Source organism: Schistocerca gregaria, chromosome 3, assembly GCF_023897955.1.
Source record: "Schistocerca gregaria isolate iqSchGreg1 chromosome 3, iqSchGreg1.2, whole genome shotgun sequence".
NCBI classification, from domain to species: domain Eukaryota; kingdom Metazoa; phylum Arthropoda; class Insecta; order Orthoptera; family Acrididae; genus Schistocerca; species Schistocerca gregaria.
Window position 1 is genome coordinate 169,756,502 of NC_064922.1, and position 15,243 is coordinate 169,771,744.

A 15,243-nucleotide genomic window follows, 5' to 3' on the forward strand; every position below is an offset into this window, starting at 1 on the left:
ACTTAATGTAGGCGGTGCCTGTGTCTGAAAAACTTCAAATGTTTTGTGACTACTTAGAGGATACTTAATAGACGAAAACGCACTCTCTCCTCCAACCACGTGGGCAGAAGTAAGTTGCAGTAGACAGAGAATCATCAGTGCTTACGAAAGTTTCCACAGCAAGTACAATGTTGTTGTACTCAGCCCAAATCTATGCAGGTCTCTTGAGGTACTAAAGCGGATTCAACTCGACACCAAAATTGCTACCATTCCTCAAAAATCAAGAAAAAGGGTAGGTTCTGTCTGAGTTTAGACTTCATGAAGCAGCAAGTGGCGAACTTCAAAGCTGGAAAATTACAGGAGTGTAACATATGAATGCTGATAGTATTCGAATAGGAAATGAGACGTTTCAAGTAGAAAATGAGTTTTGTTATTTGGGGAGCAAAATAAATGATGATGGTCGAAGTAGAGAGGACTGGCAATGGTAAGGAAAGCGTTTATGAAGAAGAGAAATCTGTTAACGTCGAGTATTGATTTAAGTGTCAGGAAGTATTTTCTGAACGTATTGTATGGAGTGTAGCCATGTGTGGAAGTGAAACGTGGACGATAAATAGTTGAGACAAAAAGAGAATAGAAGCTTTGTGCTGTAGAAGAATGCTGAAGATTAGATGGGTAGATCATATAACTGATGAGGAGGTATTGAATAGAATTGGGGAGAAGAGAAGTGTGTGGCACAACTTGACTAGAAGAAGGGATCGGTTGGTAGGACATGTTCTGAGGCATCAAGGGATCACAAATTTAGTATTGGAGGGCAGCGCGGATGGTAAAAAGAGTAGAGGGAGACCAAGAGATGAATATACTAAACAGATTCAGGAGGATGTAGGTCGCAGTAGGCACTGGGAGATGAAGAAGCTTGCACAGGATAGAGTAGCATGGAGAGCTGCATCAAGCCAGTCTCTGGACTGAAGACCGCAACAACAGTACGCTAAAAAGACAAAAAATTGTTAATCTATTTCAAAACAAAAAAATGTGAATTTGTAAATATTTTTGGGTGTTGGACTGTGCAGATATGCTTCCTCGTGCTGCACTCTGGGTAACGCTAGACTAGGTGGCAGAAAAACTACTAATTTACAGTTAAGCATTAGAGGCTCATTTTCTTTTGATCGCGACATGTAGGATAAACAGAGCCATTCTCCTTGTTACCAACGACAGACGAGAAGACTGTTTTACGGCTTGTGCTAGAAGTATACAGACACCTGCTTTGAACGGGAGACCGGGTCATATCTCTGAGCTCGGGAGGCGTGGATCTGGCGCCCTGTCCTTGAGCACGTTTAAAGGACAAGAAGAACAATTTTCTCTTTTAATCATGCTTACTTACGAGAGAGGTGACGAAGATCTGTGCGCAGATGTTCACCATGTGTAGAAACAAAAGAACGAAGATGGGCAGGTTCATTATAGCCTCCAGTTCCTTGACACATCTGCAAAAGATAATCATAAGCAGCGCTTTTAGGCGTAACTTATTAAAGCAGTTGCTAAGTATACAGAAGTATCCGAGACAACAAATGAAAACTCTTTATGCTCAACGATTATATCAAGCTATCGCCTGGGAAGCAGAATAAGATCAGATGCCCCATTAACTGAGTACAGGTGAGTTCACTACCAGAGCTGTATTGCAGGGCGGCTCATTCACCACATGGCTACACTCGATATACACAGGGTGTTACAAAAAGGTAGGGCCATACTTTCAGGAAACATTCCTCACACACAAATAAAGAAAAGATGTTATGTGGACATCTGTCCGGAAACGCTTAATTTCCATGTTAGAGCTCATTTTACTTTCGTCAGTATGTACTGTACTTACTCGATTCACCGCCAAGTGGCCCAATTGAAGGAAGGTAATGTTGACTTCGGTGCTTGTGTTGACATGCGACGCATTGCTCTACAGTACTAGCATCAAGCATATCAACAGGTTAGTGTTCATCAAGAACGTGGTTTTGCAGTCAGCGCAATGTTTACAAATGCGGAGTTGGCAGATGCCCATTTGATGTATGGATTAGCACGGGGCAACAGCCGTGGCGCGGTACGTTTGTATCGAGACAGATTTCCAGAACGAAGGTGTCCCGACAGGAAGACGTTCGAAGCACGGAACATTCGAGTCTATGTCTCGCGACTGGGGAAGACCTACAACGACGAGGACACCTGCAATGGACGAGGCAATTCTTCGTGCAGTTGACGATAACCCTAATGTCAGCGTCAGAGAAGTTGCTGCTGTACAAGGTAACGTTGACCACGTCACTGTATGGAGAGTGCTACGGGAGAACCAGTTGTTTCCGTACCATGTACAGATTTTGCAGGCACTGTCAGCAGCTGATTGGCCTCCACGGGTACACTTCTGCGAATGGTTCATCCAACAATGTGTCAATCCTCATTTCAGTGCAAACGTTCTCTTTGCGGATGAGGCTTCATTCCAACGTGATCAAATTGTAAATTTTCACTATCAACATGTGTGGGCTGACAAGAATGCGCGCGCAATTGTGCAATCACGTCATCAACACAGATTTTCTATGAACGTTTGGACATGCATTGTTGGTTATGTCTTGATTGGGCCCCATGTTCTTCCACCTACGCTCAATGGAGCACGTTGTCATGATTTCATACGGGATACTCTACCTGTGCTGCTAAAACATGTGCCTTTACAAGTACGACACAACATGTGGTTCATGCACGATGGAGCTCCTGCACATTCAGTCGAAGTGTTCGTACGCTTCTCTACAACAGATTCGGTGAGCGATGGATTGGTGGAGGCGGACCAATTCCATAGCCTCCACGCTCTCCTGACCTCAACCCTCTTGACTTTCATTTATGGAGGCATTTGAAAGCTCTTGTCTACGCAACCCCGTTACCAAAGGTAGAGACTCTTCGTGCTCGTACTGTGGACGGCTGTGATACAATACGCCATTCTCCAGGGCTGCATCAGCGCAACAGGATTCCATGGGACGGAGGGTGGATGCATGTATCCTCGCTAACGGAGGACATTTTGAACCTTTTCTGTAACAAAGTGTTTGAAGTCACGCTGGTACGTTCTGTTGCTGTGTGTTTCAATTCCATGATTAATGTGATTTGAAGAGAAGTAATAAAATGAGGTCTAACATGGAAAGTAAGCGTTTTCGCTTTCCACATAACATATTTTCTTGCTTTGTGTGTGAGGAATGTTTCCTGAAAGTTTGGCCGTACCTTTTTGTAACACCCTGTATAATGAGCGACAACAGAGGTATCTGTATCGTGCTTCATGCACATTATGCAATGATCATGCGGCTACTTTATTATCAACTTGTCTGACGTCTGGAGCATATTATCAGTTAGTTTGGCACATGGTTACCATCGATGCTTATACATTTCATCAGACTATGTACTTGGTCCGTAGAAATGCAACGAAACACCTACACTCATCCTCATAACTTAAGGATAATGCTAATAGATGGTGAAAAAACGCTCTGGTGGGCGGTTTGCGGGTTTAAATCACATCAGGGTATGAACATGCGGTGCATTTGACCTGCGGTCGTCGCACGGTAGCGCTGGCAGCAGTCCACATACGTAGAAGTATGTTGTTGCATGTCAGAGTACGGTGCAGCGAGTAAGTGTGCAGACGTTTTCAGATGTGCAAATGGTGACTGTGTGTTGACAATGGCTCATTGATGTTATGAGGGACTGAATACTAGGTCGACTGGAGGCTGGTCAAACACAGTAGGTCTTAGCATGGGCCCTCCATGTGCCACAAAGTGAGACCTCAAAATTATGGCAATGACCCCAGCAGACAGGAAACGTGTCCAGGCGCTACAGTAATGGACGTTCACAGTGGTTCACAGTGTACAACACCACAAGAAGACCGATGTATCACTATCAGTGCCCGCAGACGGCCACGGAGTACTGCAGGTAGCCTTGCTCGGGACCTTACTGCAGCCACCGGAACAGTTGTCTCCAGACACACAGTCCACAGACGACTGAACAGACATGGTTTATTCGCCTGGAGACCTGCAAGGTGCCTTTCACTAACACCTGGTCACAGGAGAGCCCGTAAAGCCTGGTGTCAAGAACACAGTACAGGGCAATTGGAACATTGGTCCCAGGTTATGTTCACGGACGAGTCCAGGCATAGTCTGAAGAGTGATTGTCACTGGGTTTTCATCTGGCGTGAACCAGGAACCAGATACCAACCACTCAATGTCCTTGAAAGTGTCCTGTATGGAGGTCGTGGTTTGCTGTTGTGGGGTGGGATTATGATTGGTGCACGTACACCCCTGAATGTCTTTGGCAGAGGAACTGTAACAGGTCAGGTATATCGGGATGTTATTTTGCACCAGTATGTCCGCCTTTGCAGGGGTGCAGTGGGTCACACCTTCCTCCTGATGGGTGACAATGCACGGCCCCACCGAGCTGCCATCGTGGAGGAGTACCTTGTAACACTGCCTTGCGACCGCGGGGCGCTGGCGCAATTCTTGGATGAGCCTGATGTAGAGGGTCTATAAAAGGGAGATGAACTTGAGCGTAATAACACAGAAAGGAAGGAGGACGTAGACGAAGATGAGGTAGCAGGTATGATACCGGGAGAAGAATTTAACAGAGCACTTAAAGACTTAAGTCGAAACAAGGCACCGTCAGAAATACTGATAGCCTAGACTTCAAGAATAATGTAATAAATTCAGTTCCAAAGAAATAATCTGCTGACAGGTGTGAATATAACCGAACTACAAGTTTAATAGTCCGCAGCTCGTGGTCGTGCGGTAGCGTTCTCGCTTCCCGCGCCCGGGTTCGATTCCCGGCGGGGTCAGGGATTTTTTCTGCCTCGTGATGACTGGGTGTTGTGTGATGTCCTTAGGTTAGTTTGGTTTAAGTAGTTCTAAGTTCTAGGGGACTGATGACCACAGATATTAAGTCCCATAGTGCTCAGAGCCATTTGAACCAGTTTTTTGTAGCCTGATGTTATTCAATGTGTACATTGAGCAAGCGGTACAGGAAACCAAAGAAAAATTTGGAGTAGGAATTAAAGTTCACGGAGAAGAAATATAACCTTTAAGTTTTGCTGATGAAACTGTAATTCTGTCAGAGACAGAAAAGGAGTTCAAGAGCAGCTGAATAGAATTGACAGTGTATGAAACTTCCCCTTTGAATGTAAAGAACGGCTGTGTTGGAAAAACTTCTACATTACTTGATTTTTAAGCTCCAGAGTGAAACTGAGACAGTTTGCTCTTTGCTTATTCTGATCATTACTAAACTGACACGCAATATTTTAGAGCAACTCAATCTGACTTTTAACAATCCCTACAAAAGAATAGCCCTGAGTAACAATAACCTATACCCTTCATGAATATATATATTCGTGACTTCCAGTTGAACAAATATCATTTTCTGACGGACACACACCCAGATCGTCTGCCCATATTAACATATCAGAACTCTGGCATCTCTCTCCACACATTTACCACTGCTGGCGGCTCACCCTTCATGAATATATATATTCGTGACTTCCAGTTGAACAAATATCATTTCCTGACGGACACACACCCAGATCGTCTGCCCACATTAACATATCAGAACTCTGGCATCTCTCTCCACACATTTACCACTGCTGGCGGCTCACCTCCAACTGCCCAACACTACGGGCTGTTCACATCCAACTGCCCAATACTACACAGGCGAAAAACTTCCAACAATGAGTCTAACCAGCCACAGACTGCACACAGCGCTTTCAGCGATTTTAATACAGAGCGCTACCTGGCGTTACCAACATAAAAACCTTAACATCCTACTCACAAGTGTCTTGAAAGAAGGTTATGAGATTAACATCAGCAAATGCAAAACAGGATTAATGGAATATAGTCAAATTAAACTACATGATGTCGAGAGAATTAGATTATGAAACGAGACACTTAAAACAGTAGATCATTTTTGCTATTTGAGCAGCTATTTTGCTATTTGAGCTGCAAAATAAACGAGAATAGCCGAAGTATAGAGGAAATAAAATGTAGGCTGGAAATTACAAGAACCATTTCTTAAGAAACGGAATTTATTAACATCGAATATAGTTTTAAATGTTAGAGAGTCTTCTCTGGAGGGATTCGTCGGAGTATAACTATGTATGGAAGTGAAACGGTAAACATTTTAGACTGGATGAGAAAGGAAGCTTTTGAAATGCGGTGCTACAAAAGTATGGTAAAGATTAAGTGGGGAGCTCGCGTAACTAATGAGGAAGAACTGAATAGGATTGGGGAGAAGAGAAGTTTGTGACACAACTTGGCAAAAAGAGGGGATCGGTTAATACGAAACATTCTGAGACATCAAGGGATCACCACTTCAGCGTTGGAGGGAAGTCTGAGGGGGAGGGGGTGGGTGATGAATCGTAAAGGGAATCCGTGACATGGATACAGTAAGCACGTTCAAAAGCTTGTAGGCTACGGTAATTATTCGAAGATGAAGAGGCTTGCACAAAACACAATAGCATAGAGAACTGCATAACACAAATCTTCAGGCTGCGGATCAGAACAGGAAAGAAGGAGATTACTGACGCTCAACGTCCAGACCGCAATATAGGATCAGAAAATGTTTTAGATGATTGTGACGACATGTATGCAAGAGCTACACATAATCTATAAAAAACTGAAAATTTAATGAACACAGGAGTTATCTTTTTGTTTCTGCTTTATTCTCGAAGTTTTTTAAGCGACTTGAAGTCGATACAGATTTTTAAGAATTGACCCCAATGTGTGATGTAAAAATCAATGTCATTTAAAAGTTAAGAAAACTGTGAAAGATTAAGGGATTTTTAGTGACACAACTGAAAAGAGGATAAAATTATTCCAGATTTAGCAAAAGACAATTAACAACATCAGTGTTCTACTTGAATGTAGACAATTTTTTCAGACTTCAAAAGCTAGTTGATTGGGATATATTTTAAATAAAAATTAATGGAAGTGAATATGAACACTATTTCAAGTAATTTTGACACACACCTAGCTATTGTTTTTCCCAAATAATGTCATTCGCAATGTCGGCTTTTAAAAAAAAACAACCTCAAATTAATTTCTTTTGTAATGAACAAAATGAACGACACAAAAAATGTTCTTGTGTGGTCTTCAGACTACACTTGATTGTTACAGCTCTGTTCTGTTTAAGTCTCTTCACTCCTCTGTAACTACTCCAAGCTACACACATTTCAGCCTGTTTACTGAAGCTGAGCCTTTGTCTTTCTATACAGCTTATACAGCTTTTTACGCTCCTCTCTTCCCTCGATTACAGAATTAATGACACTTCAGGATATGCCCTACCAACTGAACCCTTATTTTGCTTAAAGGTTCAGGAGAGTTATCGCAGAATAAAGTTAATATACATTTTAGTTTATTCCTCAAACAATATGAAAGATAATTTCACGCAGTTTATTGTGTTAAGAAATACGTATACAGGCAAACATAAAAACCGATGACTGGATAACTAACTAGTTTGTAGATATTTTAAGTAACAAATAAAATTTTACCTTGCAACGCTGGTGATTTTCATAGATTCCTTGATAAATTGATATGTAACAAAGATTTTGCATTTATTCTACTTTGGTTTTATAGTTACAATACATAGGTTGAACATTTTCTGGAATCTTACAGTCATTCCTTATGGAAATAGTTTTATAATAAATTGAGTCACCTAACAACCTTTTGTACCATAATTACATTACACGATTTTCCATCACGTATACAATAAAAAGTCACGAGAACTAAGAGAGATATTGTTCTGCTCTCAGCTTTAATTACAAATTCGATTTGTTGATTACATTTCATTTGCAGATCTGGGTAACCTAAATCCAACTACACCCTGATTATACACAGTGCGTTTTACTTGTGGAAACTCTTAAAAATTTCGTTCACTCGTTTACTTAGTTTCGTGCAGCACGGTAAAAACGGAAATGAGCGTATGGTATTGTGGGCCGGCAGTCCCCCATTCGGGGAAGTCGGCCGACGAGGATAAGTACTTATTGCATTCTACGTCACCTTGGGCGACTTGCTCGTCGGAGATGGGGATGAAATGATGATGAGGACAACACAACACCCAGTCCCTCAGCGGAGAAAAACTCATGCCCCAGCCGGGAATCGAACCCGGACCCCTTGGCGTGGCATTCCGCCGCGCTGACCACTCGGATAACTGGGTCGGATCTGCAGCACCGCAACTAACATAAATAACGAAAAGGAATCCACTCCTTTATCGGGTAAGATACCAGGCTGTGAGATGGAAAGAATCAAATTTTTTCACCAAATAGTTTTCTTAAAAACCGGGTGATAAGATTTCGTAGGAAAAGGTGGCTTCACACCAGGGTTTCCCCGAGAAGACTCATAGCTGGTGCTAGCACTGTTGCACGTGCTGCAGCGACAACATTCAAATGTGTTTAATTTCAGAATTGCCAATTATAGCAAGCGACAAACAGCGGCACGAATATCGCCAACCTAGGACACTTCCTTAGCTTTACCTGCGGTCATGTTTTGTTGGCTGAAGCAGTTGCGCACTGTCAGTTGCTTGAGTCGCTCATGCAGGACGCGGCCTTGGACTCACAGTGATACAGTTCCGCTACGAACATCTATTTTGGATTTGATGTTGACTATCAAGCTATAAGACAGTTTGCCATGTCCGACTTAAGTAAGAAGTCTTGTTGTGTTTATGTGACTGCAACCCTTCTGGTTTTGTGAGATGTGTCTCTTTCATGTTACACCAAACAAAGTGTGTGTTCTTATACATCGACTTTAGAGCCTGCTCTTACTTAGTGAGCCACTGTCCCGTGACTTCGGTGAATGACGACTAGACTTATATGATTTTCACTTTGTAAGTTTTCCATAACTTCTAACTAGACGGTGCTTTTAAGACAGTATTTAGCATATGTGATGTGCTAACATTCAGTTCTCGTTGTAGAATGTCTGGTGTCAAGGCAGATGTGACTACCAAAGCGTTCTCACTATTGGAAAACAGGTAGCAAGCGCCATATTGGAAAAGATACCACTATCACTGCGTCACCAGAAGTTTGCAACCAACTTTCATGAACCGACTCCATGGTAAAACGATTCCGGCCGTCACTGCTACCATTTCCTACTTTTGACGGGAAAGCAGAACTACGGGCTAAGTATATCACACACTTAGATCAGCATCAGGGGATACCCATCAATGAGGTCTCTCTGATAAGCGTACTTAGATGCTGACATTTATCACAGTTGAATCCTGATGTCGAACCTTGTGACTTGTTTTACAGTACAGAACTAAATTAATGAAATATTTTGATTGCCACATCCATGTGGCAGCTGTCCACCACAAATTCTTAAGGAGTCGTAAAAGAAATGGTCCAACAAATCGGGAATGGATCTTGCAGGTATAGCGACTTTCTTCGGACTATCGTTGCAAGAGCAGTAATTCTAAGTATAAACAATGGTATGCTAATTCTTTGGTGAGAGATATGATACTGGTCCAAGCACCAAACAAGGGCCTCAGTAACAGTCTGCTGAAAATCAACAGTTCCTCTTTCTTAGCGTGCTTCCCACTCATTCAGGCATTTGAACGAACACCGAGTTCTTCTGTGAACTTACAAGACTTCATGCAACTGCTTACACCACTCATGCACACAGGACCCAAGCCCAACATCACTGATCAAAAATCACGTCCCTACCGAATGTGGCACCCCTTTCTTCTGAGATTTCGACCAACTGTGCTTCCCTGAATTTGTAGTTTTGCAGTGATTCTATTATTGCTCATAAATAGTTGCAGTACTATTTTCGAAAGGTGAAACGTTCATTTTGGGGAAAATTAGGTTACGAGGTGGAAGTATGTAGCTCCACGCACAAGATGAATGTCTTCGGAAGATGGTTTCACCAGCTGGTTAACTGCACTTAAGTCTGGGTATTTTATATGAAGAAGCTGTGTTTCCTATTTGGAATCGGTTATTGATATTGGAAGTATCCCTCAATAACATTCCAGTCACATTCCACATCAACACAGCGTCATCCACATCCATCATTAATTTGCCAACTTACAGGCAGCTTGGATCATTATCACTTCAATCATTTACTGATGAGCCAAAGAGTTACAGTAAAAATACTATTTAGGTAATAGGGTAATTTTGCTCTACCACCAAATACCACAAATCTTCTGTTGGGACAGACATTTTGTTCGTCGACACCAAGGGTGGTAGAAACATTCTGCATTTGAATCTTACCACGACCTGACTTTGGAAATACATGATTTTTTTTTCCTGGTGGCACTAGGTATTGCTCCTCATTGCGGCACACTGCAGGACAGGACAGGGCAGGACAACATTGGACAGGACACCAGATCTGACAATGGGACATGTGCTCCTGCATGCACATTTAGTTGGCGCCTTTGGTTCCTTACTTTCAGCTCAATGTCAGATCAATGACCAAGTTTTCCAATCACCCCTCCAGTTCTTTTCAGATTTTCCCTATTGCAGTTCCTGATGGGTTCATTCTATGCTGCAGCAACTCGACAAGATGGGGGAACCTAGTGGGAAGGGTACATGGCCACCCTCAGTGCTCCCAGCTCTTCACTGTGAACCGTTTAGCCTCTGACCACCCTTCCTTTGGGCTGCATTAGCATCGCTATTGGATCCACATTGACATGTGCTGAATGGTCTTTTCATGGGGTGGGTGTCAATGGGTTCCAACATGCATCAACTGCCACATCAGCAGAACTTTGGTGGAGATCCAGCTGCAGGATGAGTCCCCATCATGCAAGCATATCAATCAACTGTGCCCCCACTGGCCACCAGCATTTCAACCTGTGGCTCCACCTCTATCACTGTTCAGGGTCTCCCAAATCTGATGTTTGAGCTAGATCAACCATAGTTGCAGCATCAGTGCCCTATCGAATGGGAGGCCACCAGTCAGCAATATGCCGTCATCCTTGATGGTGTGAACTGCTGCTGATGCGTCCATTCCTATAGATGTTGATTGCAAGGGCTCAAAGCGTTTACTTCTAATGGTCACTGACGTCAATGCTTTCAGACTCTGTGACATCTAGGCAGTCATCCATCTCTCCTACAGATATGGAGGGAGGGAGAGGTGTGGTGTTGGTCCACATATTCTGCTTACATAATAGGCCTGTGCAACAGGTGGCCAAAGTGTGCTTGTCATTATGAATCAAGCAAAAAGAGTTCTGGAGGACAGCAGAAACAATGGCTCATTATTAGAGGTGACTGTTGGAGCCGCTGCTGGAGCCAGAGGCTTCCTCTTCACCAATAGTTGGTGACCACACTGCCAACAGGAAGTATGGCAATTACGGCACTAATTGCCTCTGTGGTGTCACGTACCTGCAACTAGGTTGTGCTGTATTTAGGCTGCCACATGTCCACAACCAGACAGTTGAAGCTGGCACACCATCTTGGATATTATTGCTTTGGAAGCGTTCTATGAACCACCAGACATCTACAATGAGCCATGTCGTTGACCAGACTTCTCAGGACCAAGGTACCTGACTTTATTATCCACATGTCTTAGACTTTCTGTGATTGTGATTTTCGTACAGCCATTCAAACTGTGCTTCATCCAGATGCACATTTTGTACGATTAGACTCACAGTGATAGTGTTACACTATGAATCTACCATTTCTAGTCTACTATCACTAGTCTGGCTTGCCATTGATTATCAGCATATAAAACAGTATGCCAGTTCTGATTGAACCAAGAGGTCTTGTTGTGTTTCTGTGACTCCATGACTGCAACCCTTGTGGTTTTATATGATGTGTGTCTTTCATGTTATACCAAATAAAGTACTTCTTGTTATATGTCTACCTCTGACTTTGTTCTTGCTTAATGAGCCCTTGTCAGGTCAATTCACAGATTTTATTCTACTTAGCCCCACTGGTATTTTTAGTCTCTCAATAACTTTTGATCTGCCATCCATCCAATCATTAAAACTAATCACAGTATCTCAGGTCTCCAATTGCTCTTAACTTCTTCGAAAAAAGCCAGTCTCTGGACATACCTCCCAAATTTTGGAATGAGTCATTAGCATTTCAATTGGATCCATCCACACACCTTTTTAGCTATTTTGGACCACAAATGTCATGAAATACTGGTTTCATCATCGCCACTGTAAGGTTATTTTCGTGTTTAAGTTTATCCAAAGTTTTTTCGAGTAGTGCTTTTTGGTATTTCCACCACATCAAGCCTCACTTAGCATTGACTACTGCAATTTTTGGCTTATGAGGAGTTGCTTGCGCATTGTACCCCATTCTGATAAATCTGGAAAACTCACGAGTATTCCCTCCACTGATGTTATGCGATCCTTCACAGTCACTCTCCATGACTCTCAACATCCCTGCCTGTCAGTACCTGAATTCTGCTTGGTCTTGGTTTAGCTGTGGCTGCACCTTCACATTTCCACTTGACAGTCTCATTATGAGCAGCAGTCTTAGGTATCATTAGAATGTGATTCTTCAATGTCTCCAGGCGTATTTTATGACGAAATAAATCTCAGGTGAACAGCCTGGTACGAGCGCGCATAGGACACAATATTTCGGCAATCGACCACGTTGCCATCATCAGACGCGCTGATGTACTGACAGGCGGTGGGCCGGCGCCATGTATATATAGGACAATCCCCCTCCCGCTCCTCCCTCAGGTGCTTCCTATGAGTCGGTATGGTCCGGGCCCCGCGCATGGTCCAGGTACAGCATCCATTCTCCCGCCGTCTGGGCGCTCCGTCCTAGGTCTTCTCGTTCAGGAGGGTCTGCCGCCACCGCTCTCGTTTTTCTTCCATCCTCCCCCGAAGTCGGTACACTCTGGGAAATATCCTTTTTTTTCTTAATCCAGGTGATTGGGGGTTTCCACACCTTGCTAAGGATGTAACCGCTGTCACTATTTAGTTGTGGCTCCCTTACTTTGATCTCTATGGCTTCTTTGATGACACAGTCACAGTATTTGGAAGTCTGTGTCAGGACTTTGGTTTGGTCATAATCCATGCTGTGGAGTTCCCACAGTCAGTGCTCAGCGATTGCCGACTTACTGGGCTGTTCCAGTCTAGTGTGCTGTTGATGTTCTCAGCATCAGTCCTCAATGGTACGAATGGTCTGCACTATGTATACACTACCGCATTGGCAAGGTATCTGATAAACCACTGATTTACTTAGACCAAGGTTGTCCTTGACACTACCAAGGAGGTTCTTGGTTTTGCTTGGAGGACGGAAGATGGTTTTCACTTGCTGTTTACATAAAATGCGTCCAAAAAACGGAGTAATACCCAAGGCCGTCTCCTCCTGAGATTCATCTTCAGTTTCCGCAGTGCTGCAGGTGTGGGATGTAGATCCTTCCAAATTTGCCCCTCCTTGTAACTGTTCCTCCGAAACACAGTCTTCAGGTGGTCCAATTCTTGTTGGAGACTGTCCCTGTCAGAGATGGTGTGAGCTCTGTGTACAAGAGTTTTGAGCACGCCATTCTTTTGTGCTGGGTGGTGGCAGCTGTTCACATGTAGGTACAAATCGATGTGCGTCTTCTTCCTATACACGTTGTGGCCCAAAGTGCTGCCATCTCGTCTTCTAATCAAAACTTCTAGGAAAGGGAGCATCCCATCCGTTTCGTTCAGAGTAAGGGAGCCACAACTAAATCGTGACAGCGCTTACATCCTTTGCAAGGTGTGGGAACCCTCGACCACTTGGATTCAGAAGAAAAAGGGTATTTTCCAGTATGCCGACTTCGGGGGAGGAGGGAAGGATAACGAGAGCAGTGCTGGCAGACCATGCTCAACGACAAGACCTAGGATGCAGCACCCAGATGGCAGGAGAACAGACGCTGTACCAGGACCGTGCACGGGGCGGGGACTGCACTGACTCATAGAAAGCACCTGAGGGATGAGCGGGAGGGGGATTGTCCTATATACACATGGCGCCAGCCCATCGCCGGCCAATACATTAGCGCACCTGATGATGGCAATGTGGTCAATTGCCGAAATATTGTGTCCTATGCACACTCATACCAGGCTGTTCATCCGAGATTTATTTCGTCAGCATTAGAATGGTTGAAGTGCCCCTAGTAGGTTGTGTGCTCAAGTGAAATTCTATGACTGAGTTGATCTGATAGGCCCAGTCTGCTATTACTGATTCTTTAGTGATAACTAAATACTCCCACCTTCTTTTATACTGGCAGTTTCCCTCCCACCACATCTAGTGGCCAGTTCCGTGTTAGGATGCTTTAGATCAGATAGTGTATGTACGTATATCAGTACCGCCGAATTGGTATAATTGTGAAATATATTATATGTAACAAAAAGTTAATTATCGAAATGAGAGTTGGGTTGGGTCAAATGTGATACTCACCTTATAATCAACTGATGATGCCGAATGTTGTTCGCCAAGCCGCAATACATCTGTCTCTGCAAGTAGCTTCTCTCAAAACTGGTGACTGTGCCATCGTTTGCAGCATCTACTTCAGGAGCACGGTGGCTTTCCATCGCGGGCAAACTGCATTGTCCCCTGGGAGAGCTCGACTCCTGCCCGCTGTTCCCGGCAATGCTGTCGTTGAGCACGTGCAGCTCGGCAGCGATGCTGAGCATGAGGACGAGGAAGAAGATGCCAGTGAAGACGGAGGTCTGTAGGACCACCAGCATGGAGAATACCTGCAGGCCGTACACCATCTCGTAGGCAGGTGAACTCTGCAGCGCCGGCGGCAGCCACATGGGCAGCGGCGTACTGCGCTTGAGCGCAGGCTCCGTCACGTTGGAGAGGGTCGCGGCGCTGCCACCAGGTGGCACCAGCAGCGGCTGCAGCGACCACAAGAGTGTCGGCACGCTCAGTATCGCCTGAGGACAACACAGCGATGGACGCACGCCTGCTGCGCCACCAGGAAGTCTGGTTCTCTTTCTGTTGTCATGAATTACATGACAAAAAATTGCTACATCAAGAAGAAATGCAGATAATAAACGGGTAGTCATTGGACAAATATATTATACTAGAACTGACATGTGATTACATTTTCACGCAGTTTGGGTGCTTAGATCCTGAGACATCAGTACCCAGAACAACCACCTGTGGCCGTAATAACGGCGTTAATACGCCTGGACATTGAATCAAACAGAGCTTGGTTGGCGTGTACAGGCACAGCTGCTCATGCAGCTTCAACACGATACCACAGTTCATCAAGAGTAGTGACTGGCGCATTGCGACGAGCCAGTTGCTCGGCCACCATTGACCAGACGTTTTCAATTGGCGAGAGATTTGGAGAATGTGCTGGC

At 44.1% G+C, this 15,243-nt stretch overlaps 1 protein-coding gene across 1 annotated transcript in view; it reads right to left on the bottom strand.

The window, feature by feature from the left end:
• Positions 1 to 14,639, bottom strand: part of LOC126355750 (odorant receptor 43a-like) — a 54,020-nt gene extending 39,381 nt beyond the window's left edge. Inside the window, exons 1-2 of the mRNA XM_050006140.1 lie at positions 14,330 to 14,639; positions 1,358 to 1,457 (exon numbers count right to left, since the gene is read on the bottom strand). Of these exons, the coding sequence (XP_049862097.1) occupies positions 1,358 to 1,457; positions 14,330 to 14,619 (390 nt within the window). The 5' untranslated portion in view covers positions 14,620 to 14,639. The remainder of the gene's footprint in view (positions 1 to 1,357; positions 1,458 to 14,329) is intronic.
• Between the last annotated feature and the right edge of the window lie 604 nt (positions 14,640 to 15,243).